This window comes from Trachurus japonicus, chromosome 3 (assembly GCF_045865225.1).
Source record: "Trachurus japonicus isolate A0001 chromosome 3, Traja_1.0".
Taxonomy (NCBI): Eukaryota; Metazoa; Chordata; class Actinopteri; order Carangiformes; family Carangidae; genus Trachurus; species Trachurus japonicus.
In genome coordinates, this window is record NC_140909.1 from 17,970,931 (window position 1) to 17,984,536 (window position 13,606).

General features: G+C 39.7%; 1 protein-coding gene across 2 annotated transcripts in view; it reads left to right on the forward strand.

Annotated features, from left to right (window-relative positions):
- The window catches only part of unc13c (unc-13 homolog C (C. elegans)), a 111,535-nt gene that overhangs the window by 19,124 nt on the left and 78,805 nt on the right, over positions 1-13,606 (forward strand). For both annotated transcript variants that reach the window (XM_085764924.1, XM_085764934.1), the window contains exons 3-5: positions 9,501-9,523; positions 10,158-10,204; positions 11,367-11,445. In XM_085764924.1, coding sequence (XP_085621050.1) covers positions 9,501-9,523; positions 10,158-10,204; positions 11,367-11,445 — 149 coding nt within the window. The remainder of the gene's footprint in view (positions 1-9,500; positions 9,524-10,157; positions 10,205-11,366; positions 11,446-13,606) is intronic.

Below are 13,606 nucleotides of genomic sequence, written 5' to 3' on the forward strand. Positions count from 1 at the left end.
AACATTTGTTTGTAGAGAAGGATGTTGTTGTTGCTGCTGCTACTATGGTGGCGGCGGCGGCGGCGGCGGCAGCAGCAATATAGAGATGTTCAGATACGAGCGGACATTTTTTTCGACTTGAGCAAGTGTAAATATGGGGATAACCATATGTTCACCTCCGAAATGACAGCTGTACTTTTACCACGTTTACCTGGGCTTTTAGGCGAGGGATCCTCCAGGCAGGGACTGCTTTCACTGACTGATACAGCGGTGGGAGAAAAAAAACAGCAGCGAAAGCTGTATGTGGTTCACAATCGCCCAAAAACTTGCAGTTTGACAACGTTTCATGACCAGTGAGATGAGCTAAGTCTTCGTGGGTTGATAGACGGTAAAAATTACCAGCCCTTACTGCTGCTCTGTACATTGTCCAGTCGTGTCGTTGAACAGATGTTTTATCCTCCTGCGCGAGTCACGTCACTGAAAACTCTGAATGATCTTTGTGACTTCTTCTCTCTATTATCTCAGAACAGTTTATCCAGAAATTTGATGATATTTCCTTTGAAATCGATACCAAATACTGCCAGGAGCATGGCTGGGAGTGAAAGCTTGCCCGGCGTAGCAACAGTAACCAAGGGGGCGGGGCTTACGCGAAGGGTCAATTCCCACCCATGGACTTCAGTCTATGATGTGGACACAAAAGCATTCCTCTACATTGAAGTAGTGAAGTCATCAACACTCATGTATTTTACAGATCCTAAATCCTGGTACACACATAAAGATTCTCTAAATTTCAACCATTTTTTTTATCTGTGAAAGACCCCACACATGAAGATAAAAAATCTGTGATTGAACAGTTTTGATCGTATTGTGTGTGGTGTGCTGTGATATTCCAAACACAGCTCACCACACACATTAAGATTTTTCAGAATCTTGACCCTCCGGTCAGAAAACTCAGAAAGAGATCAGTATTGTTGTAGCTACTCTTTCGGGTCTATTTCCGGAATGGACAATGAGAGCGATGTAATTCTTTTAAAATGAAAGCGGGACACTTCAGCCTTTACAACGATACCATCTCTGTGTGTCTGTGTGTCTGTGGCTTCGGACGCCGAGCAGTAAAGCGGCTGTGAGCGGCGGTCACGTGATCGTTTAAACATGGTTGCTCTATTGCTGGCTGTTGCCGGCTATGATCGCTACCGTCTTTGCTATCGGCTATCAGGAAATCTCCCGTGTATGCGTGAATGTCTGTGTGAACCTCATGTATTGCCAGGGCTGCACCGTGGCTCTCTGTGGGATTGCCGGTGTTGTGTCGAGAAGTGGCTTGCCGCGAGCAGCATGCAGAGCTTGGCAAGCAGGCACTTCTCAGCACAACACCAGCTTTCCACACGCAAGATGACTTTTGATTCGTAAATATTGAACATGTTTAATATTTACGATTATCGGCGCCGAACGTTTTCCGAGGCGATTGTTGTGAGAATTTTGACTCTTAACACACCACACACTACAAGAGAATCTCATAAAATAATCTTAAGACCTTAGGATAATCGGCCGATTTTTGTCTTTGGTCGGAAGGGGGAAAATCGGGGCAAAATCAGCCCGATTATCTTTATGTGTGTGGTAGGCTTAACTCTACCTCCACTCTCCACTCTAAATGTGGAACTGGCTTCTGAGAAGTGAGTGAGGGCTTTAAATCTGTGCCAGACGACTTGTGTCAGTCCTTGACTGTCGGCAGTGTGGGGGATGGTTTCTTGTAGCTGACGATGGTCGTTAGCAACTCTGAAGGGCAACCTGGAAAAGACTAACATCCTTCAGCCAAGATCTTATATCCAAATCAGACTAACAGACAATGGAATTCCCCAGTCCTAGGTTGGCCATGTGCTACACACCTATGGACTTCTGTGGCAACTGTAAAGAGTGGGTGTCCCAGCAATAATCCACCCTGTCAAGTCTTTGATGAGTTTTGTAAAGGTGTGTGATGCCTTGTGATCAATATAATATTTTGTCAGCCTTTATATGATCTACCATTGTGTGCCAGTAGAAATGTTGTCTGGGAACAACAATTTAACATGGCAGCAGAAATTAGGATTAATCAGATTGCCAGACATGCAGTGGATAAATCAGCTATAGTGGATGGAATAACTCCAAAATAACCACTGTTGAACTACTGCAACACAATTTTTTACTTACCAAACCATTAGCTCTACTGGAGTTCATGTATACCTGTCTGAATATTTTTGGTCCACAACAAAAATGAAAACTAAAGCTAAATTTGTGTTTTTTTCTGTATATTACACACTGTATCACATAGTCATACACATCTATAGATGAAATTGGTGAATAAATTGAAACCTAATTTAAAGTTGTCAAAGGGTACAGGATTGGCACAGGATCAGAGAGTTTACATTAAGTGGGAAGTACACAATAAAAGCTGTATTCAGTTCACACTGGTGCTCAGCAGAAATGGGTCTGGTTGCTTTCAGGATGTGTGGATTGTACATTCAACAATCCCATATTACCTTATTCATAGCATCTGAAGTGGATTATAAACAAATTCAATTAATTGTGTTCAGAAGACGGCAAAACATGTTATCTAATGTATTTATTTTTTAAGTAATTAATTTGTTATACATTTTGGTTGCTTCCTAATGATTTTCTTTTGTTTCAGTACCCAGCTAAACACAAGTGTGTATATTCCTTATCCCTTATTCCTTATCCTTATATTCCATTATCTAGGTATAACCTTGTGCATGTTGTAGTAAGCAATGTGACTTCATTACATTTACACACAGTTTTCTAAGTAGAGTTAAACATTTTTAATGGGGTTTCAGTCTATGATGTGGGCACGAAACATTCCTCTACATTGAAGTAGTTAAGTCGCCAGCACTCATGTATTTCACAGATCCTAACTTTAAGGTAGAGTTGCTGGGATCTGAGTGGAGTGAGGGGTTTGAATCTTTGCCAGATGACCTGTGTCAGTCCTTGAGTGTGGGCAGTGTGGGGGATGGTTTGTCGTAGCTGACGATGGTCGTTAGGTATTTTCAGGTTGGGCTTCAGAGTTTCTACCTTCTTTCAGCCAATATCTTATATCCAAATCAGACCGACTGAGACACAGGTATTCCCAGGTCTTAGGTTGGCCATGTGCTACCTACGCACCTATGGCCTTTGGTGACTCAACTTCTGTGGCAACTGTAAAGAGTGGGTGTACCAGCAATATTCCATTTTGTCTAAAGAATTGTCAGTTCTTTGATGAGTTTTGTGAAGGTGTGTAATTACCTGTTATAATATTCTGTGACAGGGCCTTTATATGAGCCACCATTGTCTGCTAGTAGTAATGCTGTCTGAGAACAACAATTAACATGGAATAAGAAATTAGGATTCATCAGATTGTCATGGATACAGGGAATATGTCAGTGTGTGGACGGAATAACCCCAAAAACCCCCCTGTTAAACTACTCATTAAAAGGTATTTAGAAAATCAAGGGAAACAAGAAAGGAACGCATAAATATAAAAACACATGCAAAGCCTTACAAAGCCTTGTAAAGGACAATTAGGACACAGCAAGAACTATATTCCTCAGACACGGCCCACACCACTGTCAACTTTTTTTATTTGTGTTGCAGCAGTTCAACATTGAGCTATTTGGGGTTATTCCATCCACACAATGCCTTATCCCTTGTATCTCTGACAATCTGATGAATCCTAATTTCTTGTGCCATGTTAAGTAAGATGTTGTTCCCAGACAACATTTCTGGCAGAGAATGGTAGCTCATAAAAATGCTCTGTGACTCTATATTGCATGTACCCATGTTTCAGTCAGTCTGTTTTGAATGTAAGTAAGTGGAGTGAAATGCACACTCCATCATGTATGAATAAGAAAGAAATAAGCAAAAGTGACCATCCTTAAGAGAAATTTTTCATCAAAACTTAACACAAACATTTCTAATAAAGTAGCTCAGATAAATACAGTGGGGCCAGGCCGTTAAGTGCTTTAAAAACAAACATTAAAAGTTTAAAATCAATTCTGTAAGGGACAGGGAGCCAGTGAAGGGAGTTAAGAACAGAAGTAATGTGCTCACGTCTATTAGTGTTAGTAAAAAGACGGGCAGCAGCGTTTTGGACAAGTTGGAGGCGACTGAGCGAAGACTGGGAGACGCCAACATAAAGTGCATTGCAATAGTCCAATCTAGAACTGATTACTGCAACGCATGGATGGCTTTCTCGAGGTCGTGGCTGTTTAAAAACATTTTGATCCTCTCAATGAATTATCCCTTGTATCTCTGACAAACTGATGATCCCCCATTCCCTCTGTATTTTCCCATATCAAATTGTCGTATATCAGTACCTCTTTGATGGTTTACTTGTACATAATATATCATCGTAGGTTGCCATTGAGTTTTCACAGTACACCCCAGATAAAAAAACACAACATTACCGTTGCTACTTCATTATAAATGTTTGTATTAAGTTTTGAGCTTTTGAGGTTAATCCATCCTCTAGAAGAATTATCCCTGGTATCTAAGACAAACTGATGACCCCCCAGCTCCTCTTTTATTTTCCCATACATGTTTTATTGTTGATCCATAAATGTCAATAACTGAAATATTCCCTTAAGTATCATGATAGGTTGCCATTGAGTTTTCACAGTAACTAACCCTAACCCCATGTTTAAAAACAAAACTACAATGACAACTTAACCCGTGCTACTTAAAGGGGACTTATTATGCTCATTTCTGCTTCTTGACATGGTACCTTGATGTCTAAAAGTAATGTTAGTAACATGCTTTGGTCAGAAAAACCAAAAGATTGAGCACAGCTGGGTTCTCTACACACCAGTTTCACAGCCCTGCTCTAAACGGTCGGTTTGGAATCTTCGCTCTGGTAGCTGAGGTAACCATGGTAACCATGGGAGCGAGGGCTTGAATATTCACATCACCCGGCTTGTGATGTAATAAGCCGGGTGAAATTAAAACGGCTTGTTACGAGACACATTTTCTTACCATGGCAGTTTACAAAATATTGACGTAGTTGTCAAAACTGACGTTTAAGGGGTGAGGAGGCACTCCCTTCCTCCCTCTCTCCCTCTTCACACACAGACACAAGTCACCGGCACCAGTGGAGCAGTAGCTACCGCCAGTTGTCCGTTATTTAAAAATGAAATCACGGCCTGTATTGGCAGAGAACATCACAGCAGTACCGTCACGTAATGAGAGCACATCTAAACGAGGACGAAGTCACCTCTCCCGGCGTAAACATGTCAATATTCTCCGGTAGGCGACCGCTTCTCATCATAGTCCGCACATGGTTTTTTTTTGTTTTTGTTTGTTTGTTTCACACACAACTTTTCTAATGGCTGTATGAGTCTGTCCATGTTCCTCCTCTTTCTGCGACAGTAAAAAGGAATATACACCTCTCCAGTCATGACAAGATAAACTATTCGTTTTTTAATTTAATGACTATTTACTCGAAAATCAGTGCTCGTCCCTGTCACCTGCGCCACTGATAGACGTCCATCAGCTGATTAGTAGACGTAGGTCGTAACAGTTTTCTGACACTGTCAGAATTTAATCGCAGGTCGTCTTTGGTCGCAAGACGCTGACAACGGCCGTCGTAGAGCCTGTCTCACTGTGCGACGTAAGACGGCCGATTTAGAGCTACGACCAAAGATTTCGCCACGATTCTCCCACGATCGGCCGTCTTTCGTCTGCGACGGCCAAAATCGCACAGTGTGTACAGGGCATAAAGCAATGAAAAAGTGAGTTTTGCATAATTTGTCCCCTTTAAGTTGAAATATGTGTGTTTGCATGTGTTTGTGTGTGTGTTATGTGTATTAATAGTTACAAATGTTTGTATTAAATTTAGATTAAAAATGTATCTTAAAACTTAGCAATTTCTCTCATTTCTGCTTATCCACCCATGCTGGAGTGTGTGTGTCGCTCCGTACCAACCAACAGTGGACCCCTGTCATTCCATATAAACCAAGTGTGGACCTTTTTCTGTAATGTAAAACAGTAAATAAAATACATCCTCATAAATACAGATTCATGATTAAAATGACCTAAAACCCTGAGTTTTGATTCAAATATTTGTCCTATAACAAAAATGCAGTCAAGGAGTATAAAACTCTTGTAGGGGAAAAATTAATAGACTGTAGATATGTGTGTTGCAGTAGTACACCCTACATTTAAAAATAATGACAACATTATTGGTGCTACTTTATTAGAAATGTTTGTGTTATGTTTTGATGAAAAATTTCTCTTACGGATGATCACTTTTGCTTATTTCTTTCTTATTCATACATGATGGAGTGTGTATTTCACTCCATGCTAACTAAGTGGGAACTTGTATCATTATGCACCAACCAACAGTGGACCCCTGTCATTCCATATAAACCAAGTGGGGACCTTTTTCTACAACGTAAATCAACTAATAATTCCTATACAGATTTATGACGCAAATACATTAAAATTAATTGAAATCACATGCATTTAAAAAGTAAAAGTCTGACCATAGGTGGCCCCAACAGAGCTTCATCTATATGAGATGTACGTGGCCAAAAAGTAACTTTTTGTGGCTCTGAGCCATCAGGCCATGTCAAACTGTGAGTAGTTTAAGTATTTTCCCATGACAACAATGCAGTTAAGTAGTATAAAACACCAGTACAGTGAACAATTAATAGACTGTAGAAATGTGTCTGGCAATAGTTTAACATAGGGACTTTGTGAGATTAATCCTCTCAATGAATTATCCCTTGTATCTCTGACAAACTGATGATCTCCCAAACCCTCTGTATTTTCCCCAAAGATAACAAATTGCCGTGCCAATACTTTAATATCAGTTACTCTTTGATGGTTTACTTCTACATAATATATCATCATAGGTTGCCATTGAGTTTTCTGTAATATAAAACAGTAAATAAAATACATCCTTATGAATACAGATTTATGATGCAAGTACATTAAGATTACCCTAAATCCTAAAACCCTCTATTAAAAAATGAATAGACTGTAGAAATGTGTGTTGCAGTAGTACACCCTACATTTAAAAAATAATTACAACATTATTGGTGCTACTTTATTAGAAATGTTTGTTTTAAGTTTTGATGAAAGTTTTCTCTTAAAAACTATCACTTTTGCTTATTTCTTTCTTATTCATACATGATGGAGTGTGTATGTCACTCCATGCTAACTAAGTGGGATCGTGTGTCATTATGCATCAACCAACAGTGGACCCCTGTCATTCCATATAAACCAAGTGTGGACCTTTTTCTGCAATGTAAGTCAACTAATAATTACTATAAATACAGATTGAGAACACATGTATATTGTAAAATTGAAACCCTGTGCTTAAAAAAACTGGACAAGCAACAATAACAAGGTCAATTATTTTTAATGTTTAATCAGAATTCAACAGAAATGATCTAAATGACCATTTTCTTTAAAATTTTGTTATGGGTGATCATTTTTTTCAATATTTTAAAATTTCTATTATACGTAATACAGTGTTGAGTTTAAACTTAAGACATCCATGAAAACGGAACCTTTATATTTTGTTACAAAGAATAACAAATTATGTTTCAAGGTACTGGTATGTTCACTAAGGAGCCTGTTTGATAGCCTCTCTACAGTCTGAAAGGCTGCCGGGGCTGCAAGTCGTTCACACTCTGGAGGAGTGTAAGAAACGACGTGTGTGAATGAGTCGTTAAAAACCCTGCTCCAGCCTGCCGGGGCACTGCTGAATATGGTATTTTACACACACACACACTCAGGTCCCCTCTTGGCTAAAGTTAAAAAAATTAACCAGAAGGTTTTTCACATGATTTTAAGTTGATTTAAAGCATGTCCAACAGGGGACCTAAAAAAAGTCCCCTGTTGGCTGCTTGGTCCCCTGTTGGTGAATGTGTAACGACGCCGATGTCCCCTCTTAGATAGGAACAACAGTGCACACACACACACACACACACACACACACACACACACACACACAGAGGGAGGTGGTTTTCAAACAATCAATGACATTTCTGTTCCAGAGATTTAAGGTACCTGTGAGATGAGGTTTATATCAGAGCTCTGCAGACTATCTTTGTGGTCTGGCTTTATTTAAGGACTTGCTGGTGGAGGAGATGACTCTATCTTGTAGAGTCATGCTGAAAAGTAGCTTAGCTGGTCGCTGTCCATGGTCCCCACTTGGAGCTTAGCTCCTCTGCTGTGTCTCTGTGTGCTGCTTTTTAAAGTTAAAGTTAAATTTGTACCAAAAAATGAAGTGAGAAAAGTCTCTACCAGTCAGTAAGCAGTCTCTGCACTTTTAATGTTTTATAGTATCAGTGCCTCCATGAGGACCACTCATCGTGAAAAGGTGGACACTTGTGTTGAACACTATAAAGCACTCAGGGTAATATCATCCACCAAATTATTCTCAAGCAGTGCACAGGTTCAAGATTTTTTGCTTTTTTAATTGTTATCAATTAATATTTTAATGATGCTATTTCTTTCAAGTAAACAGACAAAACAAAATCGAATAGACACTGAGGAAATTAAGAAAAGAAACAAATTTACACTGACTTGTGCTGGATTAGTATTAAAATAACTGCATGCCAACAACAAACAGTGTGTTTTAATCAGATCAGCAATTTGATCTTTCACTTCTGAACAGCTGTTTTGTGTTTGTGGCACATTAGATCATGACTATGCTGCTATTTATCACCCATGGATCAATAGCACAGTAATTGCACCTCTACAGTCTTGTTTGTTTAAAGGGCTTGCCATCTTGCAGTTCATTTCTAAAGTGGCAGTATGATACCAACTGCCTATCCTTACCTAATGTCCCACAGGTAACATTATCGACCAAAGACATCATTTTTATTCCTTCATTTCATCATGTCCAGAGCTGGTGGTGTATTGTTTTTGGGTTGTCTGTCAGCCTTAATTGACCTTCTTCAAGTTTGGCACAAATAGGATTACCTGTTTAGATTTTGGTAGCCACGGTCAAAGTCAGTGACCTCACAAACCACAGTTTTAGCCTTGTAAGCGTAAAATCTCTCTCTCTGAGGGAATTTGATAAAAAATTTTCAAGGGCAAACTGATTAGATGTTCATTACTAAAGGTCAAAGGTCATGGTCACCATGACCTCACAAACTTTTGGCTGTGTCAACGCAATATGTCAAAAACTCCTCAAGGGAACCCCTTTTGAATTTTGCATAAATATCCACCTGGACTCAAGGACGGATGTGATTTCACAAAACACATTTTTTCCTTGTGACAGATTAGTCATTGTTCAAGGAATGTTTTTTTCTTATTTTAACCTTTAGTTAAAAACCACACCATGTGTGTGTGCCTATGTAAGTTTCTTACTGGTTCTGCTGTATGTGGTATTCCTCTGTTTGTAGCAAGTCTCGCTCGGGCATGTTGAAACTGTGGGAAAGCGATAATGGCAAATTTGAGTCCTAAGTGTCCTAACTAAGTGTATGCATTTTCAAGTGAACTGCTGCTGTCTAACTCTCCACCTTCCTGTCATTTTCTTCTCCCAGACACCAGTGCTTTGGATTCTCAGGTTTTAAGTCATTGTTTATCAGTTATAAAATATAACCATATAATGTGATTTCCTTGCATGTGCATGTGTTTGTGTATGTGTCTTTGAGGTATGTGGTGTGATGGTGTGTTTTTGCGACAGCCACCTGTGTGTATCTCTGCGTTCGTAGTGTTTTTTTGTAGATACAATTTGAAGTAATATGTGTCAGTATAAAAGGATGAGTACAGCATGTGCCTTTGAGCCATCTTGATGTCACTTGTGCTGGTTATCCTTTTATTCCTTTCTTTTCAGAAAATGATTTGTGTTCCAAACTGGACATTTTGGTCAGTGAGGAGGGGGCATTACACAATAGGCAAATCTGGCCTGAAGCACCAAGAGCGGCAAAACTCTCAGTCTTGAGCCCACAAATTACATTGATGTGGAATAATTTGGTTTTTTGCCTGTGGTGCTTCCCTCCCTTCTCCCTGTGCTGTACTCCTCTCCTATAATTTATCTTGTCCTGAATTGACCTCCAAATATACTGTATTTTCCCTTTTACATTTTGTTTGATTGTGTGCTTGTTTTGTTTTACTGTTACTGCACTGTGCTTTGTGTGTAGGTGTACACGTTTACCTCATATTTCTTATCTTACATTTTGTGTTTCATCTCTATGCAGACTCGCAGTCTTTTGGACCCCAAAGTGCTCGGCTTGCAGTCTGGAGGGTGAGTGGTAGCTCACGTCCTGATATGATCACTTCACAATTACACAAATCTGAGCTGCTGTGTTGTTTTCTGCCCCAATGCTGAGGCACATGGATGGAGCAGTTAATGTTAATGAAACATGCTGATTCTGTGTCATGCAGCCCCATTTATATTAGTAATGTATCATGTGCATCATTTTTGAGTCATTTGACGGAGAGAAGATGAATAGAGATGCGTCATGCCTTCACAACATCTGTGCAGGAAGTTATACTAATTTGACTTCTCATATCTAATTGTTTTCATGTGAAGAAATGCTCGTGAATGGTTTGTTCTGAACGTGTATGTGAAAGATAAGTGATTAGAGCTTAGCGATGTAGCCAACTGTTGTCATAATGTCAAGAGCGAACATAATAATGATATTTACCGCATTTCATGGCATGACTGTGCAGCCATCTGCAGCACGCATTGTGCATGAAGGCAGCAAGAGGCGAGGACCCTGGGGTGAGGCAAGGGCCTGTGCAGCTCGTCACGTTGTGTATCTTTAGGGTCGCACCACTGATGTTGCTGAGAGTACTGGGGGAAAAGCTTGAGGAGCTTTAGTGTGAAAGCATTGGGCCTCCATGTCAATGCTGAGGTCATTAGAGAGGCTGTGAGTGACAGTTGAGGTGATGCTACTGAGAGCCTCACAGGAAAGGAAGTAAGACGGGTGGGAAAGCAGCCAGGGATCTGTGGATTGTGCACAAGGGAAGGTGGAAGATGGAGAGAGATTAAGAGAAGCGGAAACTGCATTTGTGTCAAATTTTGATGTGTGGAATCAGTTGTTTGTATAGTTGCTTCACTACTTTGTGTATAACATCTTTGGTATTCATAGTTTGCAAAATTACTCCAATGATAGGTGTACAGTAATATGAGTCATGAAACACTTTACAAATTGAGATAACATAGAAGAGACAGAGCCTCTGGGAGCAACAGAGAGTCAGAGGGATTACAAGGAGCTCCAGTGTGGGTGGTCTGCACCATGCAAAGTGAAGAGGAAGGGGTGAGACAGGTTAGATAGGACGCATGATCCATGGTGTTTGCCAGCTGTGTAAATCAAGACCCCCCCCCCTTCACTGTAGTAATGTCTCCCCCAGCATGGCATTATTATGATATTAATACACCTTAAATCTGTCTGCTTCTCCAGGGCTGGCAGTATTCTTTATGGTATTGACAGCATGCCAGATTTACGCCGCAAGAGGACAGTGCCTCTTGTCCGAGACCTGGTGAGTCATCTGCCCCAACAAGGTTATTTGTGATTTATGTCCAATCTATCTGAGTGACCCCACATTATAACACACTGGTGGAATCCTTTCTTGTGTAAGTATGGGCCCTTGCTGAGGACAACAATAACTTTGCTGACAACCTGATAATATGTGACAGTGTTGCAGAGTGACAGTGATTTTTTTATTGTCTTTTAATATCCTTAGGACTTTATATACTCTGAGCTGAAGTCTCTGTAACATGATTATTAAAGCCTAGTTTACAATTTGTTTGGGGTTTTAATCAAAAGTTTGTTTAAGCGCCAAACGGTGATGATTATAAACCAGTGGTTCCCAACGTTTTTTGGCTCATGACCCCATTTTGACACCACAAATTTCTGGCGACCCTGCGATCACGTGACTGCACGTGAATCAAGATACGCCAGTTCAGATATTTTTATATGCTGCATTTTATTTGAACTCGATTTATATTCAAGAAAGTGAAAGTATAGAATACAGTTGTTTAAGCTTGTGTGTGGTGTATTTCAGTAAATTTTTCCTATCAATTAGACATTTCAGGCGACCCCATATGGGGTCCCGAACCCAAGGTTGAAGAACACTGTTATAAACACTTAGCGCTTGTATGTCAACCTGCTATGCAAAGTTAAATAGGTTTTAAAAAAGTCACATAAACTTGAATTTAGATTTTTTTTAAAAACAAGCTAGGGAAGTGTTGACTGGTAATAAAAACAGCATCCTAAAACTCTGGGCGTTTAGAATAGAGTAGGAAATGTTAAATGTAAACGTAGCCATAACTCCATGGCATGATTAATTAGCCAAGAGAGGGTGTTTAAGACATTGCATCACAGTGATGCTCTGCCATTTGTTTTTATTGCAACATAATGTGCTATAACGTATCCCACAGAGAGGCCTGTTGCAATGCAGACCACGTTAGCACTGTGCCACATGGTTAGGCTTTTTGAAAGAAAACACACTGTTTTGACGCCAAGAGATTTCATGTCTGTTTACAACTGTTGGTTCATGTTCTGCATTGGTATCTGTCTGTCCTGTGTATGTTTGTTTCTCATCTTCATGTATTAGACAAAACAATGGAATTATTACGAATTATTATCAGACTTTATTGAATTAAGTCTCTAAAAAAACATGTTTAAAACATTTCACCCTTTTAGATTATCATGTGATAAAATAGCATTTGATGGAAATGATAATGCAGCTTGATGTCATACACATAGATGCTGATGAATGTTTATATCACAGTGAACAACATGAGTTGATGCTGTATTTGTCCATATCTCTCATGAAATTAATAACCAACAATGTCTTGGTAAGTATGGGTTGTCGTTTTTTATTTTTTATTTTTATTTTTTGGATTTTGCGTGTATATTTGCCATTCCGACATAGACCCATAACAGCTATGGGTGATATTTTTCAGTGAGTTGTCAGATTTCACCCTTGCCGATGCTTGGCCATTTTTCTTCCATTTTTCCTCTTTTTTTTTTCTTTTTTTCTTTTTGTTGCTCAGCAGGTCTCAAAAAGATTTGTATTCAACTTGAAATGTTGACAACTCAACCCAAAAATATATCTAAGAGACTTCATTGACTTCTGATTTAACTGTGTGAGGCTTTTAAATCATGTAAAAGTGACACTGAGCAAGCCTTTTACACTTGGGATGAAGTCACTAGTCAGCAATCTAATTGGTCCCCTTTCATGCCTCTCCTTTGTCAATGTCCCACATTTGCTGTGTGATTGCTTCAGGGCAGCAACAGCGTTTGATTGGAATGGACAGCAGGGTTCCCCCACATTATGGTGGGATGCAAAACCGTAAACAAAAAAAACAACAAAATTAAAAGGTGAAAATCGATTCACAAAGCACTGAACGCTATATTGTAGCTGAATAGATAATATCTGGACAGAGGGTCATATTTTATTGCCCGCAGCAACCTCAGCAGTGCTGGTGCATGTTGATAAACTTACATCAACACTCACAGTTCATGTAGAGGTCACGTTCCCTCCTACATTCTCCATGGCTTCCATGGATCTTTACCATAGCTGGGCTGTACAGACAAGAGGGTCGTGGTAAAGACTGATCCAATATTGTCAGCTGTCCATGTCTGCATTCCTCTGTTACGTAACTTCCTCCAGTATGGGATACATGTTTATCAAT